This window comes from Dendrobates tinctorius, unplaced genomic scaffold (genome assembly GCF_039654945.1).
Source record: "Dendrobates tinctorius isolate UK_male_01 unplaced genomic scaffold, ASM3965494v1 ptg000383l, whole genome shotgun sequence".
NCBI classification, from domain to species: Eukaryota; Metazoa; Chordata; class Amphibia; order Anura; family Dendrobatidae; genus Dendrobates; species Dendrobates tinctorius.
This window is the reverse complement of record NW_027362049.1, coordinates 2154513-2180218: the sequence shown is the minus strand read 5'-3', so window position 1 is coordinate 2180218 and position 25706 is coordinate 2154513. Positions and strand designations below refer to the sequence as shown.

The window sequence follows — 25706 nt, the reverse complement described above, 5'->3', positions numbered from 1 at the left end:
GACGGTGCAGAAACTAATCCCACCACTGCACTAATACACACACAAGGAAAGACACAAACAAGGAAACGCACCACTTAGCTTTGCTCTGTTGCTATTGCTCCAAGCAACAGAGTATGACACCAAAGTTCAGCTTCACCCCTGAAGCTCGACACCTGAATTCAGCTTCTGCCTGAAGCTATTACACCAGAGCTCCCCTGAGCTGCCAGGAACTCCTCTCTGTAGTTCCTTCCTCCAACAGTGAGTGAGACCATCTGTAACTCCTTTATAGGTAGGAGCCAGGGAATCACACCTTCATAATCACGTGCACTAACACTACCGGCCACCGGGGGCAACTAAACTAAAGTAACCAGAGTGCAATGACCCTAACGGCCACCGGGGGGTTGATTTTTTTGTTCCAGCATAAACAATCCAATCACTTGATGAATATGCAGCATTTTGCTTGTTTAGTATAATACACCCCATAGTCCTCCATATATTATAATGTGCACCAAAGTCCTCCATTTTGTAAAATGCACACGCCAAAGTCCTCCATATACTATAATATGCTCCATATTCCTCCATATAGTATAATACACTCCTCAGTCCTCCATATAGTATAATACACTCTTCATAGTCCTCCATATATTAAAATACACTGCTCAGTCATCCACATACTGTAGTATAATACACCTCTCATAGTGCTCCATATAGTATAAAGCGCCGCTATAGTCATCCATGTAGTACAATTCACTTCCCATAGTATAATGCACCCCATAGTTTTTCATATAGTATAATATATTCCCCATAGTCCTCGATACAGTATAATGCAGCCCACATATAGTATAATGCAGCCACCCCACAGAGTATAATGCAGCCACCCCCAGAGTATAATGCAACCACCCCACAGAGTATAATGTAATCCCTCCATAGAATATAGTGCAGCCCCCCCATATAGTATAATGTAGCCCCCTCATAGAGTATGATGCAATCACTCCTCATAGAGTATAAATATAATACAACCCCCATAGAATATAATGTAGCCCCGAATAGAATATAATACAGCCCACCTTCCCACAAAATATAATGTAGCCCCATCAAAGAGTATGATGTAATCCTCCCTCATAAAATCTAATACAGCCACCATAGAATATAATTTAGCCCCCCACAGAATATAATACTGCCCACCTCCCTATAATATATAATGCAGCCCCCATAGTATATAACAGCCTCCCCCATAGAATATAATGTATAATGTACCCCCATAGTATATAGCACAGCCTCTCCTATAGAATATAATGTACCCCCCATAGCATATATCAGAGCCACATAGTATATAACACAGCCTCCCCCATAGAATACAATATACCCCACATAGTATATAACACAGCCTCCCCCATAGAATATAATGTACCCCCAATAGTATATAACACAGCCACATAGTATATAACACAGCCAGATAGTATATAATGCAGCCTCCCCCATAGAATATAATATACTCCCAATAGTATATAACACAGACTCCACCATAGAATATAATATACCCCCAATAGTATATAACACAGCCTCCCCCATAGAACATAATGTACCCCCAATAGTTTATAACACATCCACATAGTATATAATACAGCCAGATAGTATATAACACAGCCTCCCCCATAGAATATAATATACCCCCAATAGTATATAACACAGCCCGCATAGTATATAACACAGTCTGTATTGTATATAGCACAGTCTGTATAGTATATAGCACAGCCCTCATAGTATAGCACAGCCCGCATAGTATATAGCACAGCCTCATAGTATATAGCACAGCCCTTGTAGTATATAGCACAGCCCTTATAGTATATAGCACAGCCCACATAGTATATAGCACAGCCTCATAGTATATAGCACAGCCCACATCTCTTCCCCCCGAAAATGGCCCCACAGTCCAGTACTCACTGTTATAGTTAAAAAAAACCACACACTCCTCATCTCTCCTTGTCCCCGCGCTGCTCCCAGCTCCTGTCTCAGTGGCTTCTCTGCCTGGCACACTGCGAGTGCGCGATGACATCATCGCGCACCCGCAGTTTCAGAGGCAGAGCAGGGAATGATGGGAGAGGAAGCATCAGATGTCACAGACGCCGGAAGAGTTCAATGCGGCGGTGGCGGGGGGAGTCGGCGCTGGGGGCAGACGGGCCCCCCTGCCTCACGGGCCCCATAGCGGCTGCATGTTGTGCTGCTAGCTGGGGGCCCCTGGGTGAGCGGGGGCCCTAGGCAGCTGCCTAGTCTGCCTGCCCTTAACGCCGGCCCTGGCTACAGTGATAGTTGACTTTGTGGAACTTTCTCCCATCTCGCTACTGCATTTGTGGAGCTCAGCCACAGTGATCTTGGGGTTCTTCTTTATCTCTCTCACCAAGGCTCTTCTGCCACGATTGCTCAGTTTGGCAGGACGGCCAGGTCTAGAAGAGTTTTAGTGGTCCCAAACTTCTTCCATTTAAGGATTATGGAGGCAACTGTGCTCTTAGGAACCTTGAGTACTGCAGAAATTCTTTTGTAACCTTGGCCAGATGTGTGCCTTGCCACAACTCTGTCTCTGAGCTCCTTGGCCAGTTCCTTTGACCTCATGATTCTCATTTGGTCTGACATGCACTGTGAGCTGTGAGGTCTCATATAGACAGGTGTGTGCCTGTACAAATCAAGTCCTATCAGTTTAATTAAACACAGCTGGACTCCAATGAAGGAGCAGAACCATCTCAAGGAGGATCACAAGGAAATGGACAGCATGTCACTTAAATATGAGTGTCTGAGCAAAGTATCTGAATACTTATGACCACGTGATATTTCAGTTTTTCTTTTTAATAAATTTGCAAAAGTTTCTACATTTCAGTTTTTTTCAGTCAAGATGGGGTGCAGAGTGTACATTAATGAGAAAAAAATGAAAAATTTAACTTTTTTGAATTCACCAAATGGCTGCAATGAAACAAAGAGTGAAAAATTTAAGGGGACTGAATACTTTCCGTACCCACTGTATATACATGGTTGGGCTCAGCAGAACTGAGTCCTAACGGAGATAAATATCTCCATATCAGTTAAAAAAAATATAAATATGTATATTATTAGAGGTGTGGGGAGGCCCAAACAAAACTTTTGCTATGGTGCCTTGTGAACTCTATGTACGCCCCTGCGTGCGGTGATATTAAGGGCAACCAGGCCTGTTGCTCACAACCCAAGGTTCTGGTGGTCACATGTCCAGATTGTCTTCATTATAAGCAGCATGACAGGCAGGGAGTGGGGCCCAGACATATTTCTTGCACAGGGGCCTCAAGCTGTCAGTGTTCGCCCCTGATAGGTGTAATAATAATAATAGCAAATACCTCCAATTAGAAATGTAGTATAGTTCTTCTGATTCACTATGTCTCTTTCCTCATGTGCAGACACTGCAGGACCTTAGGTATCTGTGGCGCCCCTGAGGCCTCAGTTGCCACAGAGGTACTGCACCTTCTCCTACGATGTAGTGCCCCACCATCCAGGTAGGGTGGGAACTCCTGACCATGCTCCACACCTGCATTCCACACACAGGATAGTTCAGTGGGGCCACCTAACAGCTTCAGGCTGGGGGTTAGCAGAGCACCCCTCGTGGAACCCTGCTTCGAAACACAAGATGTGCTGGGAGGCGGGTGGAGAGAGATGATACAAAAGAGTGGGAAGAGTGAGAGTTAGTAGTTAGTTGGTTAGAGAGAAGAGAGAAGATGGGTGTCTGAGGGACGTGCTGCAGCAGGTCCCAGTGATCTGGGCTGCTGGCACGAGAAAGACCAGAGAAAGAGACTGATAAGATTAATAACCTAACCTTCCATAAGAGAGAGAGAACAGATCGGAACGAAGGAGAATAGAAGGACGGTGGGAAGCTGGTTGAAGAAAGATAGAGAACCCTTCCAGTCCAGAGAGCGCAAAGGCCGGGGCCCGGTCCCCGAGGTTGGTTGGATCTTTATGTCCGGCAACAGAAACCGGAGGAGTAGTGAGCCGCTAACGCCTTGCTCCCATCATAGACTTGGGACACAACAGCAACCGAATAGAGATTCGTGACGCAGTGAGGAGTCCCCGAAGCAGGCTACAGTTGTCTGTTATACAAGTAAAGACTAGGAACACCTAGAGAGAGGCATTCCAGGGTAACTTAGTACTGGAGTGCTTCGCACTTAAAGGCGCATTGGAGGAGTCGTTCAGTAAGGTACATGTTGGCGGAGTGTGGAAGGGAGAATCCTATCCTGCCTGGAGGTTGACTGGAGCCCTGACCTGGAGAACACGGTACGGAGGCAGGCAGTTGAGTGAACTGCAAACAGTGAGTAAAGCTTTGGAACCGCATACTCGGGTGTCCTCCAGTTATTCCCGCACCGCTACATCTGGGTAACAACATCTGTGCCATTCTGCGCCTCTCTTCACCCATTGCACCTACACTGCCCTGGGACTACAGCTCCACCTGTGGGGAGCTATACCATCTCTGCTGCACCACACCATCAGTCCCAGCGGATCTGTATGCAGCGTGGGCTTACCATCTTACTTGCCAAACACCACGGGTGGCGTCACGAACTATTCATATAAACTTTAACACCATTAACATCACCGCCATTGATATTGGGCGCCCAGGGCCACGGATTGGGTCACCGCTGCTGTGACACATTCCCGCCTTGACACCGGCCCGGTACCGAGTACCCCGCTGCCCTGGGTGTGCGAGGGCGACCCATATCCATGGAGGTATTTGCTAATATTATTATTACACCTACTACATATTAGGATAGGATCTTGGAGATGGGAATACCCATTTAACTCTAGGGTGTGCAATACAAATAGTCACGCTATAAGAAAACAGTTTTTATTTGCCGACTTTGTGTACTCTAGCTAAACACTGGAAACTTAAAGACCTCAATAAATATATCAGTGAGTTTTCGTCCTCAAACAAATAGAAGTGCTTTATTTTTTAGCTTTAAAGAAAGGAAAATTCAGACTCCTGATTTATGTAAACGTAAATTGACTAGTACAAATATGGCAATATGCAGACACAAGATAGATAGAATGATATGAGATAGATAGATAGATAGACAGACAGAATTTAATGATAGAAAAACCCACAATGGTGACAGAAATAACTTGAATCTGACAAAAGTAATAATTAGTGATGAACGAGTATACTCGTCACTTGAGATTCCCGAGCATGCTCTGGTGATCTCCGAGTGTTTGGATGTGCTCGGAGATTTCGTTTCTGTCGCAGTAGCTGCATGATTTGCGGCTGCTAGATAGCCTGAATACATGTGAGGAATGCCCGTTTGTTAGGAAATCCCCACATTTATTCAGGCTGTCTAGCAGCTGCAAACCATGCAGCTACAGCGACAAACCAAATCTCCGAGCACATGCAAATACTCGAAGATCACCCGAGCATGCTTGGGAAATCTCGAGTAGCGAGTATACTCGCTCATCACTAGTAATAATAAATCAAAAATCTATGAAAATGAACAAATGAAAGTCAGACATTGCTTTTCAACCCTGCTTCCACAGAATTAAAAAAAAAAAAATCATGAAATAGGTCTGGATAGAATTGATGGTACCCCTGAAAATAATGTGACAAAAGGGACATGCTAAATCAAGGTGTGTCCACTAATTAGCATCACAGGTGTCTACAATCTTGGAATCAGTGAGTGACCCTGTATAGAGGGCTACAGATCCTCACTGTGCAGTTTGGTCACATGGTGTGTATCACACTCGACATAAACCAGGGGAAGCGAAGGAAAGAGTTGTCTCAGGAGATTAGAAAGAAAATTATAGACAAACATAGTAAAGGTAAAAGTTACAAGACCATCACCAAGCAGCTTGATGTTCCTGTGACTAGAGTTGCACATATTATTCAGAAATTTAAGCTCTGTGGGACTGTAGCCAACCTCCCTGGACGTGGCCTCAGGAGGAAAATTGATGACAAATCAAAGAGATGAATAATACGAATGGTAACAAAAGAGCCCAGAAAAACTTCTAAAAAGATTCAAGGTGAACTTCAAGCTCATGGAACATCAGTGTCAGATCGCACCATCTGTCATTGTATAAGCCAAAGTGGACTTCATGGGAGACAACTTTGCGCGAAACACTGTTGATGACTTTACGCTCTCGCGAGAGTGACGTCATCTCCGGCCCTTCGCGCAAAGCATTACTGGGATCGGAAGGTGCCGGGGGCGTCGAGCGTGGAGTGGAGATTGGGGGCCGTCGGAAGGTGAGTATATAACTAATTTTTATTTTAATTCTATTTTTTACATATTCTCACTTTCCGACAGCCCCCAATCTCCACTCCACGCGCCCGGCATCTTCAAGTCCCAGTAATGCTTTGCGCAAAGCACCGCTGATGACGTCGCACTCTCGTGAGAGTGCGACGTCATCAGCGGTGTTTCGCGAAAAGCATTACTGGGATCGGAAGGTGCCGGGCGCGTGGTGAGAGGAGGGAAAGAGTCCGGAGGCCGTCGGAAGGTGAGTATATCACTATTTTTTATTTTAATTCTATTTTTTGCAGGTTTAGGCTACCCAGGGCCTGGAGGAGAGTCTCATCTCCTCCGGACACTGGGTACCATCCGCACATTGAGCGATGGCGGTCGCGACCAATCAGCGACGCGGGATTTCAGTTACAGACATACAGAATAAGACGATTATATACTAAATTTACTTATCTAACACAAAACACAATTTTTATGTTATGTTGTTTATTTGTACTTTATTTAGTGCAGAGGAAACTGAAGTTTACTTGGAAAATGGAGCCACTCCACAGTTCCAGGATCATGTAAAGCCCACTGAAGACATGCTATCTGTAACTGCAAAAATCAGTGGACAATCTGGTAATATGGCCAGGGAAATGCAGCTAAGAGAGACAGCAAAATCCAGTAGACCTACCATAGCAAACCATACTCTGATCTATCAATCTGAGTCCAAATCAAACCAAACACGGTTGGATGTTCAGTCAAGAACTTTTGGACAAACCACTTGGAAATCTTTGAGGGTAACTGACTTTACTGCTGAGCCACAGTGGAAAACTGAAGAGGATTATATCCTGATTCCTTCCTCCCATCACACTGTAAGTGCTTGTCAAATATCTAGTGCTTTATAGTCCAATGTACATTGCTTGTAGAAATGTCATAGCAGCCAAGCTATACCAGTGCTAGTTTCTTTCCAGGTAGCATCTTGTTGCCCAGTGAGTCTTTAGGAACCAGTCCAGTATTATCCACTTTTAATTCTATAGCAAGGATTTAATAGCTGATGTAAATCTGTAGCCTAATTACCTGGTTAATGAAGAGTGATAAGTTAGCCCAGCATTTTCTGGCTACACTTCTTTTTATATAGGGAGAAAGTTCCCCCATATGCAGAGATGTTCCCCCTTATATGTGGCTGAAATAAAATGTCAGATGGGATCCAGTTTCAAGAGGTAGAGTGGGAGCCCATGGCGTCCTCAAACCTGTGTTCCAACCCTGATGATATTCTAGGACTAATTTCTTAAAAACAAAACATAAACTCCATGCAGATGCTGATCTAGTCAAATTTGAACAGAACCAAAAAAGTGTCCTAGATTGATGGCACTTCCATCAGATAAATTAAACCTATAAACAAAAGGAAGTCTTATGCCAAGTATCTAAAATTATATTGTAATCTTTATTAGGACATATACACACATATACTTAAATAAATAGGCACAAGGAGCCCCCCAGGAAGAAGTCAATGCGAAACGCGCGTCGGGGACCATTGCTGCTTCCTCAGGTTGTGTACCTCTTTATTTGCATTAGGCTACTACCCCCACAATGTGTGTTTGCCTTCAGTGATATAATTTATGTGCTGCTATAATTTATGTGATATGCCGCTAATCACTCTAACTATGAGACATCATTTTAAGGTATTTTACCTATATTCAGTCTAACTACAGCAAGTATATTTTTTGCACTTTATGCACTGCTAGCACCTTGAGACCCCCTTTTTTCTTTTGGATTGTTTTAGGTTTTTATTTTCATTATATGTGCTCACCTTTAGTGATAGTGTTGCTTAGGCTAGTTTCACACTAACATTCTCGGGTGCAGCGCAGGGCCGCCAATTAGCTCCACCCCTGGCTGCGCCCCCTCCGGTCAGCTTCTCCTAGGATTGCATGAGGCTGCATGCGATCAGTGTACCCTATACTTAGCGTTGTGTACGCTGACCGTGCGCTGGTCGTGCGCTGGTATGATTTTGCTGGCACTGCGCCCAGCACACAAAAATGCAACACAGCGCGTTTTTGTGCACTGGGTGCAGCGCCAAAAGGGCGCAGCACCAGCAATATCATACCAGCGCACAGTCAGCGTACCCAACGCTAAATATTTGGTACGGTGATCGCATGCAGTGTCATGCGATCAGAGGAGGAACTGACTGGAGGGGGCACAGCTGGGGGTGGGGCTTAGCGGCAGCCCTGCGCTGCACCCGAGAACGCTAGTGTGAAACTAGCCTAAGACATATAACATGCTGCTAACTACCCTTATAAAGTATTTTTACCTATATTTAATTTAATTTATTTTGCACTATATACACTAAAATCACTTTGTGATACTATTCCCTTTTCTAATGTATTTACATAGATTATATACTATCTTTAAAGTATTCCTCAAGATTAATGGGTGAATTATGTAAACATATGTAGTTATTTTTGACGAACTTGTAGTACACTTTGTGAGTGCAGTAATATTTTGTATTTGTATCCACCCCCAGAAAATTATTTTATCTATAATATAACCGGCTAAGCGTCACTCTGTCTGAAGCCTTTATAGACTGCGTAAGCGTGACGCGCCTGCGCAGTCTGGCTCCAGACAGAAGGAGGCAGCCAGCGGTGAGGAGTGTGTATGGCGCTGGAGATGGCGGTACGCGTACAAACTGCATACCGCTATGTCCGGCGCCATACTTACATACTTACCTGACCGGGAGGAGCGTTGCCGCGGCACTTCTCTTCGGCCGAAGACCGGGCCAGGAGAGCGGGCAGAATCGCGCATGAGCATAGCGCGATCCGGCGCCATTTTACTGAAGACACATTTGCAGTGTCTTCAGCAATATGGTGTCAGACAGTGCTATGGGCATGCGCATACTCTGGCGCCAGACTCCTTCCCCGGCCTCCAGCAGAACGTGACAGGCAGCGCTGGAACACAGGGAAGAAGGGTGAGTATAAATGTTTTTTTTGCTTGTGTGTAGTTTAATAGGGGTGAGGGGACCATACATACCAGGAAAGGGGGACAGGGGACCATGCATACCACGAAAGGGGGATGAGGGGACCACGCATACCAGGAAAGGGGAGTGAGGGGACCACGCATACCACGAAAGGGGAGTGAGGGGACCAGGCATACCAGGATGGGGGGGTGAGAGGACCATGCATACCACGAAAGGGGAATGAGGGGGATCACGCATACCAGGAAAGGGGGGTGAGGGGACCACGCATACCAGGATAGGGGGGTGAGGGGACCACGCATACCACGAAAAGGGGGTGAGGGGACCATGCATACCACGAAAGGGGAGTGAGGGGATCACACATACCAGGATAGGGGAGTGAGGGGACCACGCATACCACGAAAGGAGGGTGAGGGGACCACGTATACCACGAAAAGGGGGTGAGGGGACCATGCATACCACGAAAGGGGAGTGAGGGGACCATGCATACCAGGATAGGGGGGGAGGGGACCATACATACCAGGATGGGGGGGGTGAGAGGACCACGTATGCCACGAAAGGGGGGGTGAGGGGACCACGCATACCACGAAAGGGGGGGAGGGGACCACGCATACCATGAAAGGAGGGTAAGGGGACAACGCATACCACGAAAGGAGGGTGAGGGGACCAGGCATACCACGAAAGGGGGGTGAGGGGACCATGCATACCACAAAAGGAGGGTGAGGGGACCATTCATACCAGGAAAGGAGGGTGAGGGGACCACACATACCAGGATAGGGGGTGAGGGGAACACGCATACCACAAAAGGGGAGTGAGGGGACCACGCATACCAGGATAGGGGGGTGAGGGGACCACGCATACCAGGATAGGGGGGTGAGGGGACCAAGTATACCAGGATAGGGGAGTGAGGGGACCACGCATACCACGAAAGGGGGGTGAGGGAACCATGCAAACCACGAAAGGGGAGTGAGGGGACCATGCATACCACGAAAGGAGGGTGAGGGGACCACGCATACCACGAAAGGGGGGTGAGGGAACCATGCAAACCACGAAAGGGGAGTGAGGGGACCATGCATACCACGAAAGGAGGGTCAGGGGACCATGCATACCATGAAACGGGGGGTGAGGGGACCATGCAAACCACGAAAGGGAGGTGAGGGGACCATGCATAATACAAAAATGGGGGCAAGGGGACCATGCATACCGTGTTTGGGGGGCGAGAGGACCATGCATAGCAGGATAGGGGGGTGAGGGGACCATGCATACCAGGATAGGAATGAGGGGGTACCATGCATGCCAGGATAGGGATGAGGGGGGACTATATATACCAGAATAGGGATGGGGGGTGTCATGCATACCAGGATAGGAGGGGGGCATCACATACCAGGATGGGAGACCATATACCAACAAAAATGCTCGCCACCCGGGCGTAGAATGGGTTCATAGCTAGTTTAATATATGTGTGTATATGTCCTAATAAAGATTACAATATAATTTTAAATACTTGGCATAAGATTTCCTTTTGTTTATAGGTTTAACTAGTCAAATTTGAGTTTAGAGATTTGCAATAATTCTAAACATTGTTCTACTGTGCTTAATATTAGGTTGTTGGTGGGTTAATGAGTAGGATGGGGAGAGACAAGTGATAAAAGAAGTCTCTATCAATATGAAGGTCAATAATATCTGGTGTTCCTAACTCTAGGCCAAACTCTAGACCAGACCTTACATGGTCACACTTTGGTGGGTTTATTTTTAAACGTGCATCTTATTTTTTTCCCAGACCTGTCCAATGTCTATAAAAATTAAATCTCGTAATGTGTCTTGGCTACAACAAAAGTTCCTACATGATATCACCATATTTATGGATGCCCGCCACTTCACTGATAAGGAGTGGAAAAGACTGGGGCACTTTATTCCTCCATATGGCTGGATGGAGTTACAGTATCCAGGTAAGCCATTTGGTGCTGACATGTTTTTCTTGTATTTCAACTAATACAGGTGCAAAAAAGTCATGTTCTCCTAAAATTACCTGTACAAGATTTTTTATGGAAAAATACACATGAGCAAAATCTTGTAAATGGGGTTTGTTTAAACTGAATATAGTTTATAGCTTGCCAAATGTTGGAAAATATTGAAAAAAACATTAATAACCCGCCATATAAAAAATGCTTATGTCCAATATACCATGTATAAGGTCAGGTTGCATCACCAAGTCACGCCACAAATGCACCAAAGATTTAGGTGTTTTATTACATCAGTTGAAGTTTTCATTTTTGTTACTGATAGTGGAAGTGCAGCAGTATTAATTGTCATTTTAATCTTGATTATCAGATTCTCTAAAAACTAAAGCAGCTGTCATCCCGCCAGGATGTTCTACAATTTGTTTTTTTATCAATTCCTTTTAAGGGAAATTAAAGTTAAATAATATGCCTGATCTTTCTGCTGTTACTGATGGAATGACCACCAGGAGAAAACAGAAAAAAATCCAATATCTCTGTAACTAAGTTATCAAACATTACTAAACTGTGGCTACTGAAAACAACATTAGCAATTTTAAAGGGAATTTATCACCAGAAAAAAGATCTATTGGTTAAATCAGGATTTTTGTGCTAAATTTATCTTTTTGTAATTTTTAGCAGTGTTTTTTTTTTTTACATGTAACAATCTGTATTAAAAATAAAAATAGAACGCTTGCAATTTTCACACTGACAGCCAGGGCTTTTTTTAGATTTATAGTTACTTTTCTTTCAGGAAATTGCACATGAAAAGTAGCCACAATGGTCAGTTACTCACCCTAGCTTTTATGTTGTAGAGTCTAAAGGCCCCGTTACACTAAGCGCTATCGCTAGCAATATCGCTATAACGTCACTGGTTTTGTGACGCAGCAGCGATATTGCTAGCGATATCACTATGTGTGATACTTACCTCCGACCGGCTCCCCCGCTGATTATCGCTGATCGCGTGAGAACGTCCTGGACCGTTTCTCGTCGGGCGCTTCCTGCTGGGCTTCCTGTGGCGCCGACGAGCGACGCGTGGACGCGGGCGGGAGGACGTCAGGATCGCCTCGTCTGACAGGTAAGTAACGACCCCTGACCTCTGCGATGTCGCTAGTGAGGTCTGCCTGTGTGGCAGCTCACTAGCGACCACTTAGCGATGCACCAGCGATCCAGAAACCACTGGAGCCATAGGCGGAGGAGGACATGACTTGGGGATGGGTGGACCTTTACTCCTGCAGCTTTTTTGGTATAGTGTAGATTTTTAATCAAGAGTGATGTTGCTTTAAGAGTAAGAAGCCCAGTATGTCTGTGCCTGGGGGGTTACTGTGAGGAGGGTGTTGCTTATATAGATCAGGAAATCTGTGTCTCTTCCTCTTTCTTACACAGGATGAACAGGAGGAAGCATGTCTGCAGTTTCAGGGAGTATAATACTGGGGTTATCACCTCACATTACAGATGATAGGAGCACATTCACCTCAGACATCATGTACTAGTGTAGTATCAGCTCCTACATTATGTATGGGATCAATATTACCTCAGCGATTCATGTAGCTGCCATGTCCCTTATGTGCATGCTACATTTTCCTCACAGACTGTGAGCTTCTGTGTGACCTCCCTGCAGACATGTTTGATATACGACTCTGCATTCACCTCAGACATTGTGTAGTGTGTACAGTATCAGCTCCTACATCATATCTGGATCAAGATTACCTCAGTAATTCATGTAGCTGCCATGTTCCCTCACTTATTGCAGAGGCAGCTTTTGTGTGTCCTCCCTGCAGACATTTGTGATATACCACATTACTGCTGTATTATACAGAGTCTTCATGAGTTCTGGGTTTATGTATGATGGGACAGAGCAGGGACAAGTACAGTGTCTGCCATTACTATGGTGGAGCGGGGCAGTCACATGTATTAGAGACACTGGTGAGAGGAGCAGTCGGGGGATGGTATATGTATGATAGGACAGAGCAGGGACACATACAGTGTCTGCCATTACTATGGTGGAGCTGGGCAGTCACATATATTAGAGACACTGGTGAGAGGAGCAGTCGGGGGATGGTATATGTATGATGATGAGAGGCTGCACTTCATGTCAGTGCACTGTATACTGACCCTGCTGTGTGCTGATTACCCCCCTTCCCAGTTATGGAGTCTGATGATCTGGATGTGACCTCATCTCTGTTACACACTGTGATGCTGGGTGTGCAGATCCAGTGTAACCAGGTTACTCACTATATGTGGTATATGTGTAAAGGCTCTATTCCTGTGCTGTATACTTAACCTGTACCACAGGTCTGTATACATGATATCACCCCTCACTCTGCTATATACGGGTCATGCTGGGTATAGACATCCTGTGTCTCCAGGTTATTTTCCTGGCTGTACATATAATCTGGACATGACTTCCAGCTTAGTGCTTGATTTCTGTAGCTATTGCTGCCTTTAGTCCTCCCTCACGTATGTTGCATGATCTGAGTATACCCACCAAGAGCTTATTTTATATTACCTAAGATGGTGGATAGCACAGGCCTGAATGGTTTATGTTTTATCATGTGTAAAATAAATAATCAGTGAGTGACTCGGGACATTTGAGTGGGCACTGATAACTCAGCACATGGCGGGCAGTGAGTGGGCACTCCTAGTGTGAGGCTGCACATTGCTCTGGAGGACACATCATGGGCCCAGTTTCAGTCCTGTGTCTCATCTATTGTAATTGTATGTAGTAGAGTGACTGGGATACAGAACTTGCAGTTTTCTGCACACACCTATGGCTGCAGGCAGCTTATATTAGACCTACATATTTCTTACCATTTATGCGCAGCTGGTGATTAGAGTCTGTCTGTAACTGCTGTAGAGGAGCAGGCGGCTTCTCATTTATTGTTACAGCATATAACACAGCATTGCCCATCTCTGTCTATTTCTGGACCTTACAATGGGGTATTTTCCATTATTAACCTGTTGTATACCTTGGTTGTAAACCTGCATGGTTTTCACCCTCACTTATCCCACATTTTGTGCGGTTGGGATACAGAACTTGCAGTTTTCTGCTCACACACCTATGGCTGCAGGCAGCTTATATTAGACCTACATGTTTCTTACCATTTATGCACAGCTGGTGATTAGAGTCTGTCTGTATTTGCTGTAGAGGAGCAGGCGGCTTCTCATATAACACAGCATTGCCCATCTCTGTCTATTTCCGGACCTTACGATGGGGTATTTTTCCATTATTAACCTGTTGTATACCTTGGTTGTAAACCTGCATGGTTTTCACCCTCACTTATCCCACATTTTTGTGCGGTTGGAGGGGTCCTTGAAGTGGGTTAAATATGGTCTGGGGGATCCATTGGGATATGGTTTCCTCCATTTGGAATTCAATATGGTTCTGGATCTGGTGAAAGATGGAGGGGAGTTTCGGCCAGGGCTTGTCGGATCCCCAGGAAATTCAAGTGAACATTGGAACCCTTGTGGTTATGGTGCTCCCGAGCTGGTGGGGTAACGGCTGGGAGTAATTGTTGGTACATTTTATGTTCACTTTATGTTTGGTAATCACTGGATTTTGGGAGCTTCAAGGACTCCTACCAGCGTGTTAATATTATTTATGTTTTGATGTTTCTGGTATGTTTCTTTTAATAAAGGTGTGAATAATAATTAAAAAAGAAAAAAAAAACAGATCAGTGTATACCCACCAAGTGCTTATTTTATATTACTTAAGATGGTGAATAGCACAGGCCTGAGTGGATTGCCTGGTGGTTGGGGGGGTCCTTGAAGTTGGTTAGAAATTGGTCTGGGGGATATGGCTTCCTCTTTTTGGAAGTTAATATGGTTCTGGACCTGGTGAAAGGTGGAGGGGAGTTTCGGCAAGAGTTTGTCGGATCCCCAGGAAATTCAAGTGAACATTGGAACCCTTGTGGCTATGTGCTCCCGATCTAGTGGGGGTAACGGCTGGGAGTAATTGTTGGTACATTTTAAGTTTGGTAATCACCAGATTTGGGAGCTTCAAGGACTCCCCCCAGCGTGTTAATGTTATTTATGCTTTGATGTTTATTTTATGTTTATTTTAATAAGAACATGAATTTTAAAAAAAAAAAAAAAAGGTATTTGTTTTCCTTTTAGTGGGTCCTTGAAGCTATTTATAAATTGGTCAGTAGGGGTAACCATATTAAGTATGGACCTCTGGGGTGGGGTTCTTGGAGTTGACGCTGAATCAGCGAAAAGGAATTGGAAGTTAAAATTCTGGATCTGGCTTTTGGTTACGGCTCTGGACGGGTAACTCTGGATGGGGAGCTTTTGGTGGTTGGACTTCCCGGAATGGGATGTTTGGTGCCCTCGAGCTGGTGGTTTACGGCTGTGGGTAACGTGGATTTTTAAGTTCTTGTGTTTTTGCCAAAATATTTAGCCAGAATTTTCGGGGCTCCAAGAACCCTCCCCTCATGTCGTATAAGATTGTGTATTTAATACTTATTGTAAATGTTTATGTTATTTGTTAATAAACTGGCCGCTGACCCCCCCCGGGTTTGGAAGGGTAACCAGTTCAGGTATGGCACCCTGGTTTTTGAGGGGTAATCATCTCAGGTATGGCCCCCTGGTGTGGAGGGTAACCATCTCGTGTATGGCCCCCTGGTGTGGAGGGGGTAACCATCTCGGGTATGGCCCCCTGGTATGGAGAGGTGACCATCAAGGTATGGCCCCCTGGTCTCCAGAAGCATTTATATTTTATAGGACCCTGTTAGGGTAATGTCCCTGGGGTCATGGCAATCATATTTTGCATGCCTATAGAAGAAATTGGCCCCTCTGAGCCAGGGACGGCGGCTGGAGGGGTGAAGAGAAGAAGGTTGTCGTCTGGACAATGCAGTTATCTAGTGCATAAAACTGAAGAGCAATGCACCTGATCTGTGTGCCCTTGAGTCAGTGGGAGTGACTAAGGGTAAAGTAATCAAGTGCATTAACCTGAAGGGCGATATGCCTATTCCCGATGCCCTTGAGCTGGTGGGAGCGGCTAAGGGTATCATCAAGTGCATTAACACAAAGGGCAGTATGCCTACTCCCGGTGCCCTTGAGCCAGTGGGAGCCGCTAAGGGTAAAGTAATCAAGTGCATTAACAAAAAGGGCAATATGCCTATTCCCAATGCATTTGACCCAGTTGGTGAGGTCAACAGTAAATGTTATCAAGTGCATGAAAAACAATTAACAATGGCGTGGCAGGGTTATTAATAATGCCTTTGTAGACTTTTTCTGCTTTAGGTTTATTTAAATTACTACTTCCAGATATTCTGAACGTTATTTTATGGTCGGTTATAATGTTGTTATATTGTGTATAGTTTTAATTACTCCCTATTTATAATATCTTTCTATTGATATGTTCATCACTTTTCGGGTAGTGATAGTAAGTGGGTTGAAGAAATTTTACTGCACAGCTGCTGTAAATAATGGTGGTTTCTAGAACTAAAATCTGTGATTTGGTGAATTAGAACTGGCTACAATACGTGCGGTATAATGGTTTTTGAGGCATGACAGATGTCATTATACAGGTATTCAGATTGTAGCTACGACCTTAATTATAGTTTACTTTCCACATTCCCCATTATGGGATCCTCATTGCAGGATGTTTAACAACTGCTATTTTGCTGTAGTTACCGTATTATCGATCATAACTTGGTAGCATGGCATCGATAAAATTAATCTGTCAGAGCTCTGGAATTTTAATTTAATTACTTGTGTGCACAGACTTTCCATAGCATGTAGAAATGGTTGATGGCTTTATTAGGCATGGTTGGTGGGGGTCGAGTCCATTTAAGGTGTCAAATGGCCTCTCTGGTGGCGGTTTAGGAGTCAGGTGGAAGTTGCAGGCAAGTTAAGGTGGACTCATTTTAACTAATAGAGGATGTAAAACCTCATGGTGGTGAACAGGTTCGGCTTTGGTGGCCAGCCTCAAGGACGTTGTAATGGTAACGTCAATCAGGGGCGGTACAGTGGTTAAGCACAGGAGTGAGGATAATAGGGTCATTGGTGCCCTGAAAGTTTACTGGCTCTGCTTGAATGGCAAGCCAGTGCGTGCCGCCCCTTTATGGCTGTCTGTCCTGGTTCTGTATGTCAGACAGCTGGGGATATCACAGTACTTGTCAATCCCAATGTACTAGCACTTCACCTGACTCCTACTGTGATTGTGTTAATCCTGTGATTTAAATAAAGCTGTGGCCATTTTGACAACCAAAATAATGTGTTGTGTATTTATTCTAGTGATTAGGTTTACTGTAGTTATGGTGGTTTTAAGATGGAGTGGGGGTCCGTCCCATATCCATAAGTCAAGAAACCACTGGGGCCATAGGCGGAGGAGGACATGACTTGGGGATGGGTGGACCTTTACTCCTGCAGCTTTTTTGGTATAGTGTAGATTTTTAATCAAGAGTGATGTTGCTTTAAGAGTAAGAAGCACAGTATGTATGTGCCTGGGTGGGTTACTGTGAGGAGGGTGTTGCTTATATAGATCAGGAAATCTGTGTCTCTTCCTCTTTCTTGGACAGGATGAACAGGAGGAAGCATTTCCCGCCCACCCGCCCTGTTTATAATCATTGTCCTAAAACGTTTTGATTATTGCTTGTATGATGAATGCTTTATTGTATTTTTGAAATTACCATTGTATATTTTGTTCCAGGCTCAATTTTATCATGGCTATAAAGAGTTAACAGCATTAACCTCCTAAGCCCAAGGGAAGGGCCATCCTTCAGCCATGGTTCCCTAGAGGTTTCCTCCACAGGGGGTTTTTCCTCTCCTGAGTGCTGTAGGATGACTCTTCGTGAGTCGGAGGTTTGCCAAGTTAGTCCCCTTAATGCTTTTGCAGGGACTTCTAGCTTATAAGTTTACTAAAGTGATTTATTAAAAAAAAAAAAAAAAAGTGTCAAATGTGAATTTATAACCCGTCACAGCTTTGCGGTTTAGGAGTCAGGTGGAAGTTGCAGGCAAGTTAAGGTGGACTCATTTTAACTAATAGAGGATGTAAAACCTCATGGTGGTGAACAGGCTCGGCTTTGGTGGCCAGCCTCAAGGACGTTGTAATGGTAACGTCAATCAGGGGCGGTACAGTGGTTAAGCACAGGAGTGAGGATAATAGGGTCATTGGTGCCCTGAAAGTTTACTGGCTCTGCTTGAATGGCAAGCCAGTGCGTGCCGCCCCTTTATGGCTGTCTGTCCCGGTTCTGTATGTCAGACAGCTGGGGATATCACAGTACTTGTCAATCCCAATGTACTAGCACTTCACCTGACTCCTACTGTGATTGTGTTAATCCTGTGATTTAAATAAAGCTGTGGCCATTTTGACAACCAAAATAATGTGTTGTGTATTTATTCTAGTGCCTAGGTTTACTGTAGTTATGGTGGTTTTAAGATGGAGTGGGGGTCCGTCCCATATCCATAAGTCAATATCGTTGTCGGGATCGCTGGTGCATCGCTAAGTGTGACAGTACCTTAATGAGCCCGTGCAATGGTCACTATGAATTGAGAGGGAGCAGGGGAGCTGTGACATCACCTATTGTGATTTGTGAATCATATAGGCAAAAAAACCTTAGGCACTAATTAATGCGATAATTTTTATTATTCATGTTTTCAATATGGTGTGCGCTTGGCGTAAGCAAAAAATCAAATAAAAAATAAACGTTTCGGCCATGCAAGGCCTTGATCACGATTTATCTAAACAGAAACAATATATAAGTCACCAATTTAACATATATAATGCTTCTAATTCAGCATCACAAGACAAAATAATAGTATGATAATTAATCTTACGAACAATTAGTTAATGTTCGGAGAGAAAAATCCTCAGTTCAGGTTTAATATACCTCTAAAAGATTAAAAAAACAAAATTAGAATAAGTTCAGATATCTTATGTATATATATATATATATATATTAATATATTTTTTTTTATAATAACCAACATTAAGTTGGTAAAATATTTCATTCTATGAAGAGCAGATGCACCTATACGTAGGATTTTTATATAACACACTGGAACACTATATCATGTGTTCAAAAAAAGAAGGTCAGACAGGCAGAAGGTATGGCAGCTGTAGGAGTAAGTGATATAGAGGTAAATTAGCTTGTAGAGCAGGGGTCTCAAACTCGCGGCCCTCGGGACAATAGTTTGCGGCCCTCACCTCATGGGCCCTCGGGACAATAGTTTGAGGCCCTCACCTCGGCCAGGATCACACATGCGAGAAACACGGCCGAGTTTCGCATGTGAAATCCCAGTCACACGTAGTATCATTCATTAAGGTCATGAATATGGACGCCACTCCACTCTCATAGGCGTGGCGCCCATATTCATGAGCTTAATGAGCGGTACCACGTGACGTGTGACCGTGCGCTCATACAGGAAGAAGATGTCGACGCTGGACCATTGAAGCTGCAGCAGGAGGAGGTGAGTATGATGATGGCTAGACAGTCACAACAGCCTGCTGTCAGCAGGCAAGGCGTATGAGTCACACTCACAACACATGCAGCAGGAGTAGCCGAGCAGGCACTGGACCGCGCCACAGACTCAGGTGCGCCGGGTTCATAATGAGCGGTGGGGCAGTGCGGTATATTGCTCTTGGAGTCGGGACATCAGCCAGCCTTATTGCGAACTTGCGCCATTTACCCCGGGCTCAGAAGCGAAGGCGGCCGCAGAAATTGCTGCTCAACGGGACAGGAAAAAAAGCGGAAAAGACACATCGGCTAACACTGAAACAGTGACACCAAGTGGAATTATCTATTACACAGCCCCAAACATGCCTTTTTCAAAACCTACAGTGAAGAGAAAGGTTGGTGATGAGCACAGACAATTTCAGGAAAAGTGGGAAGTGCAATATTTCTTTGTTGGGCACAGGGGCATCCCGACGTGTCTTATTTGCACAGAGAAAGTTGCATTGCACAAAGAATACAATTTGAAACGTCATTACATAACTAGACATGCTGAGGAGGATGCAAAATACCAGGGAGATGAAAGAGCCAACCGGGTTGCTAATCTTAAAAGATATCTACTGAGGCAACAAGATTTCTTTAAGAAAGCAACCAAAGAGAATGATGCAGCAGTGGAAGCTAGCTACGTGGTTAGTGAGATGATTGCTAAAGCAGGAAAGCCATTCAAAGAAGGTGAATTTGTAAAAAAGTGCATACTACAGGCTGCAAGTATTGTCTGTCCAGAAAAGAAAGGTCAGTTTAGCAACATCAGCCTTTCTGCCAACACCGTAGCAGAGTGCATCTCTACCTGTGAAATGACATTTATGATCAACTGTGTGAGAAAGCAAAATGTTTCCGTGTATACTCAGTCGCTCTTGATGAGACCACAGACATCACCGACACTGCCCAGCTCACAATCTGTGTCCGTGGTGTTGATGACAATTTTGAAGTCATAGAGGAGTTGCTCACAGTGATTCCAATGCATGGCCAGACCACCGCTCAGGAGATATTTCACCAGCTGTGTGATGCCATTGAGAATGCCGGTTTACCTTGGAGGAGGTTTGTTGGAATAACAACTGACGGAGCGCCATCAATGACATGGAGGAAAAATGGACTGGTGGCACTTGTTAAAAAAAATAACTGGAAGAGGAAGGTGTGGAGGAGGTCATTGCTCTGCACTGCATTATCCATCAGCCGGCCCTTTGCAGCAAATGCCTGAAGTTTGACAATGTGATGTCTTTCGATGTGAAATGCATCAACCAAATCAGATCCAGGGGCTTAAACCACAGAAGGTTTCGTGCTTTTTAGAGGAAATGGAGTCAGAGTATGGGCATGTCCTCTACTTCACCGAGGTACTTTGGCTCAGCAGGGGAAACATATTGAAGAGATTTTTTGAGTTGAGAGCGGAAGTGAAAGCCTTCATGGAGAAAGATGGGGCTGCTGTTCCTGTGCTAAGTGATCCAAAATGGTTCATGGACGTAGTTTTTTTTTGTTGATATCACACATGAGCTTAATGTATTTAACAAGAAGTTACAAGGCCAGGGGCAACTTGTCAGTGCTGCCTATGACAACGTGAGAGCATTCTCTACAAAACTTATGTTATGGAAAGCCCAGCTTTCTCAGACAAACCTTTGCCATTTCCCATCATGCAAGGCACTCATGGAAGCAGGCACACCATTCAGTGGTGAGGAGTATATGGATGTCATTTTGAAGCTACAGGAGGAATTTGATCACAGATTTGCAGACTTCAAGATGCACAGAGCCACATTTCAAATTTTGCGGACCCCTTCTCCTTTGATGTGCAAGATGCCCCTCCTGTGCTTCAAATGGAGCTCATTGACCTGCAGTGCAACTCTGAACTCAAAGCCAAGTTCAGGGAGGTGAGTGGAAAAGCAGACAAGCTCAGGCAATTTTTGAGAGAATTGCCCCCCAGCTTCCCTGAGCTTTCCCCGAATGTTCAAGCGGACCATGTTTTTTTTTTTTGGAGCACATACTTGTGCGAAAAGCTCTTCCCTACCTTGAACTTCAATAAGTCCAAGTAAAGGTCCAGACTTACTGATGAGCATGTTCAAGCCCTACTGAGGGTCTCAACTGCTTCCTCCCTTAAGCCAATTGAGGTTCGGCTATGCGAGAGTGAGCGCTGCCAGATCTCTAGCAGCAAGAAGTAGGCAGAAGAAACCATGTTCAAAATAGTTTATGTTCAATGTTCCATTCATGTTTAGAAAGTTAAATGTTAAAGAACTGTTAATACAGACATCTGAATCTGAATAATTGCATTTCTCTAGTCAGCAACTATATGTGGTTTCTTCAGTCTTCTATGTCTGCTGTATTATCATTTTCATTTTATTTATTTGTTACTGATTTATTTTTTTCTTATGATTTTGTTAATTTATTTTTTAACACAAAATAAGATGAAAAAATAATGACATTTGATAACATTGGAATGTTTTTGTGAGAGCTTTTCTTGTGGAAAACCTGATGTGGCCCAGCCTCACCCAGATTCTACCTCCAGCGGCCCCCGGGTAAATTGAGCTTGAGACCCCTGTTGTAGAAGAAACGAGAGTGATGAGAAACTGTGGAAAAGAAGAACAAGCCCATAGTATAAGTGGCAGCTGTTGTAAATAGACACACATATACCAACCAAAAAACGGGTAGAGAAGAAGATAAAGGGTAAAATATTCAGTTTACCTAGGTCTCAGGGAGGTATGCGCCGCCAGCGTTTTATTGCAGAGTGTACAGGGCCTGTGAATGTGTGTCTCTTTATAGTAAGGTGAATGGGACACAGCTAAAATGACTATCACGGTGTGAGTAATTTGGGCATGCGCAGTAGGAACCAGGGGCGGTAATGAAAAGTGAAACTAAAGTGACTGACACAATGATACCGGTTAGCACGTGCGCAGACGGGCTAAGCGACGTGTGCTGTGTTTAGTTAGGGTTGTCATAGAGACTCTGAGCTAACGCATAGAACTGAGATAAATAACGCGATATTACGCAATCGCGCATGTGCTGGCGGGCTAAAACATGAGTACTATGTTTAAACCAGGTAATCATGGAAACTAAGGGCGGGCACAGGAGAATCAGAGAAGCCGCGGTATATAGCGAATATAAGGAGATAAATGTGGAAGTATTTAATCTATAGGTAACATTGGTGGCCCAAGACCAGTACATAAGCGCCTCTAATGATAAAAAGATATAATAATAAATCTAAAACCGCATTTTGTGTACCTATCTGTCATCCTAATGTAACATGCACAAAAAGTATATAAAAAAAACATATATAAAGGAGAAGTAGGGGGAAAGGGGTAAAAAGGAACAAACCCAAAACTGAAAGAAAAGACCAAGATACCCATGAGGTCCACTAGTGAACTGCGCCATGTATACCTGTTGGACTTGGTGAATCTTGTGTTATCAGTTATTCACAGAGGTGTTACCTGTCATTGTTATCCTGCCTCCTATAATTTGGCGCCTGCTGTAAACTCTTCCTGAAAAGAATTAATCTATAAAAATCCCTAGTGGCCAGTGCGAAAATTGCAAGATTGTCAACTATGCTTTTTTAATAAAGATTATGATATGAAAAAAAAACATGGCCATTTTTTATAACACGAAAAACAAAAATCTAATTTAAACAAAAGGTCATTTTCTGATGATAGTTTTACTTTAAAAAATATGGCAAATCCTACTAAACATATGGTTTTGAAACAATTTTTATTTTTAAAAAAATTATCTAGAACTGTATTAATAAATAAATGAAAATGCTAAATATTCCATTATACATTTTCTCTATACATGACCCCTATACAGTGGTGTAACTAGAGTCCCATGGGCCCCGGAACAAAATTTGGACCCAGGTCCCCACCTCCATGTTGATCAGATGTAAGAGCATTTGTAGCTTTTTATATACTGTAAAGACATACAAGTAATAGTGTCCCCATCATGGAATGTTTCTGTAATAATGTCCCCAAACCTGGCCCCTTCCTAAAATAATGTCCCCCATCCTTGGGTCCCTTCCTGGTATAATGACCTCCTTTCAGGACCCTGTGATCAACCTGTCCAGGTGCAGACACAGGTCCTGCGCAAAGCAGAGCGGGTTGGGTAGGCAGTATCACAGGCACAGCCATCGACTCATCTGGGTCCGTGCACGTCCTGTGTCAAGCAGGGAAGAACAGAGGAACGAGGAGTGGTGCACCAGAAAGCAAGAGCAGCCCAACCGCTGACTAACAGGACCTGCGGCACGTGACCACAGGAGGCGGGGCCAAACACGGAGACCCTGCAAGTTGGTGAAAGGGGCGCCGGAGGACGGATTAGGAAGGGGACCAAAATGAGGAATGCCGACAAGCACAAAGACAGAAGAGTAATCAGGTGGTAGTGTGGGTCAGAGAACCGAGCGGGCAAATACCAATACCGAGGGGATAGACAGAAGGATAACCAGAGAATAAGTCAATACCAAGAGAGCCACAGACAGTATCAAAACACAGGACAAGAGCAAAGTGAGGGCCAGGCCAGGTCAAAAACGGGATATACACTCAGAAGCGCAGGCACAAGGCAGGCACACAAACGCACAAGGGTCACTTAACTCAGTCGAGGGCAAAAGTATAACTGACAGGGATACAAGCCTTGAGCGGCCATAAATAGCCCTGCCCGGGGGCGTATCTAGGGGGGGCAGCCGGGGCAGTTGCCCCGGGCGCAGCCAGCAGGCGGGCGCAGTCGGGCCGCCTAATGCAGCGGTCCGCAGTGTCCTCCCTGGCGGCTGCGTTCTGCCGCCCCCCCGGCCTGAGAGTCGGCGGTTCTCTGTGTCAGCTGTCAAGCTGACAGACGACGCAGAAAAGGAGCGCGTGCCGGCTCCCAGGGAACAATTGTACTGGCGTCTATACAGACGCCAGTACAAATGAAGCTCTGACCGCTGGGCCAGAGCGACGTCAGCATCGTGATCAGGTCATGTGATCACGCTGCTGACGTCACTCCCCGGCGCCCAAAGCAAATGCTGGTGGTAAGTGTGCTGCTCTGTGGAGCTGAAGAACCACCGAAGATGGGAGATGAGGGGGAGTTAATGAGTGGAGATGGGGGGGATTTGTAGAGGGGATGGCGGTTAATGTGTGGGGGTATTTAGAGTGGGGATGGGGGTTAATGTGTGTGGGGGTTAATGAGTGGAGATGCCATGGGGTTAATGTGTGGGGGGATTTGGAGTGGAGATGGGGGTTATTTAATGTGATGGGGGTTAATGAGTGGGGATTGGGTTAATGTGTGCGGGGGTTAATGAATGGGGATGGGGGTTAATGTGTGGGGGCGTTAATGAGTGGGGATGGGGGTTAATGTGTGTGGGGGTTAATGAATGGGGATGGGGGTTAATGTGTGGGGGTATTTGGAGTGGAGATGGTTATTTAATGTGTGGGGGGGATTTGGAGTGGTGATGGGGTTAATGAGTGGGGATTGGGTTAATGTGTGCGGAGGTTAATGAATGGGGATGGGGGTTAATGTGTGGGGGCGTTAATGAGTGTTGTTGGGGTTAATGTGTGGGGGGATTTGGAGTGGGGGTGGGGGGATTTGGAGTGCTGATGGGGGTTAATGAGTGGGGATTGGGTTAATGTGTGGGGGGATTTGGAGTGGGGATGGGGGGTTATTTAATGTGTGGGGGGGATTTGGAGTGGGGATGGGGGGTACTTAATGTGTGTGGGGGATTGGGGATGGGGGGATTTAATGTGTGGGGAGATTTGAGGACACAAAATAAAGAGTATGTATGAGGAAACAGTATGGGGGATTGGTGCAGACAGTATGGGGAGCGAATGGGTTAATGTAAGTGGACACAGTATGGGGAGTCAGGGATATGTGTGAGCAGACAGTATAGAGAGTGAGGGGGTAAATATATGAGGAGACAGTATGGTGAACAGGTGGGATGTTAGAGGGGAATAGTGTGAGGAGACAGTATATTGCAGATATTTGTATTTAGGGGCATTATAATGACACTTCTATCTTTAAGGGCATCGTGTGGAGATTTGCTGCAGAAGTCCGGAGAAGATGGAAGTCTGCAGAGACGAGATGTGGATGAGAAAACTCATCATGGGGTCTAGAAGAAAAGGTGACTGACTGCAGAGACGACGTCATCTATAAGGTACTTGGA

At 44.9% G+C, this 25706-nt stretch overlaps 1 protein-coding gene across 1 annotated transcript in view; it reads left to right on the top strand.

The window, feature by feature from the left end:
- Positions 1–6066: 6066 nt before the first annotated feature.
- ST6GALNAC1 (ST6 N-acetylgalactosaminide alpha-2,6-sialyltransferase 1) overlaps positions 6067–25706 on the top strand; it is a 145830-nt gene continuing 126190 nt past the window's right edge. The window contains exons 1-3 of the mRNA XM_073563203.1: positions 6067–6119; positions 6715–7063; positions 10940–11108. Of these exons, the coding sequence (XP_073419304.1) occupies positions 6067–6119; positions 6715–7063; positions 10940–11108 (571 nt within the window). The remainder of the gene's footprint in view (positions 6120–6714; positions 7064–10939; positions 11109–25706) is intronic.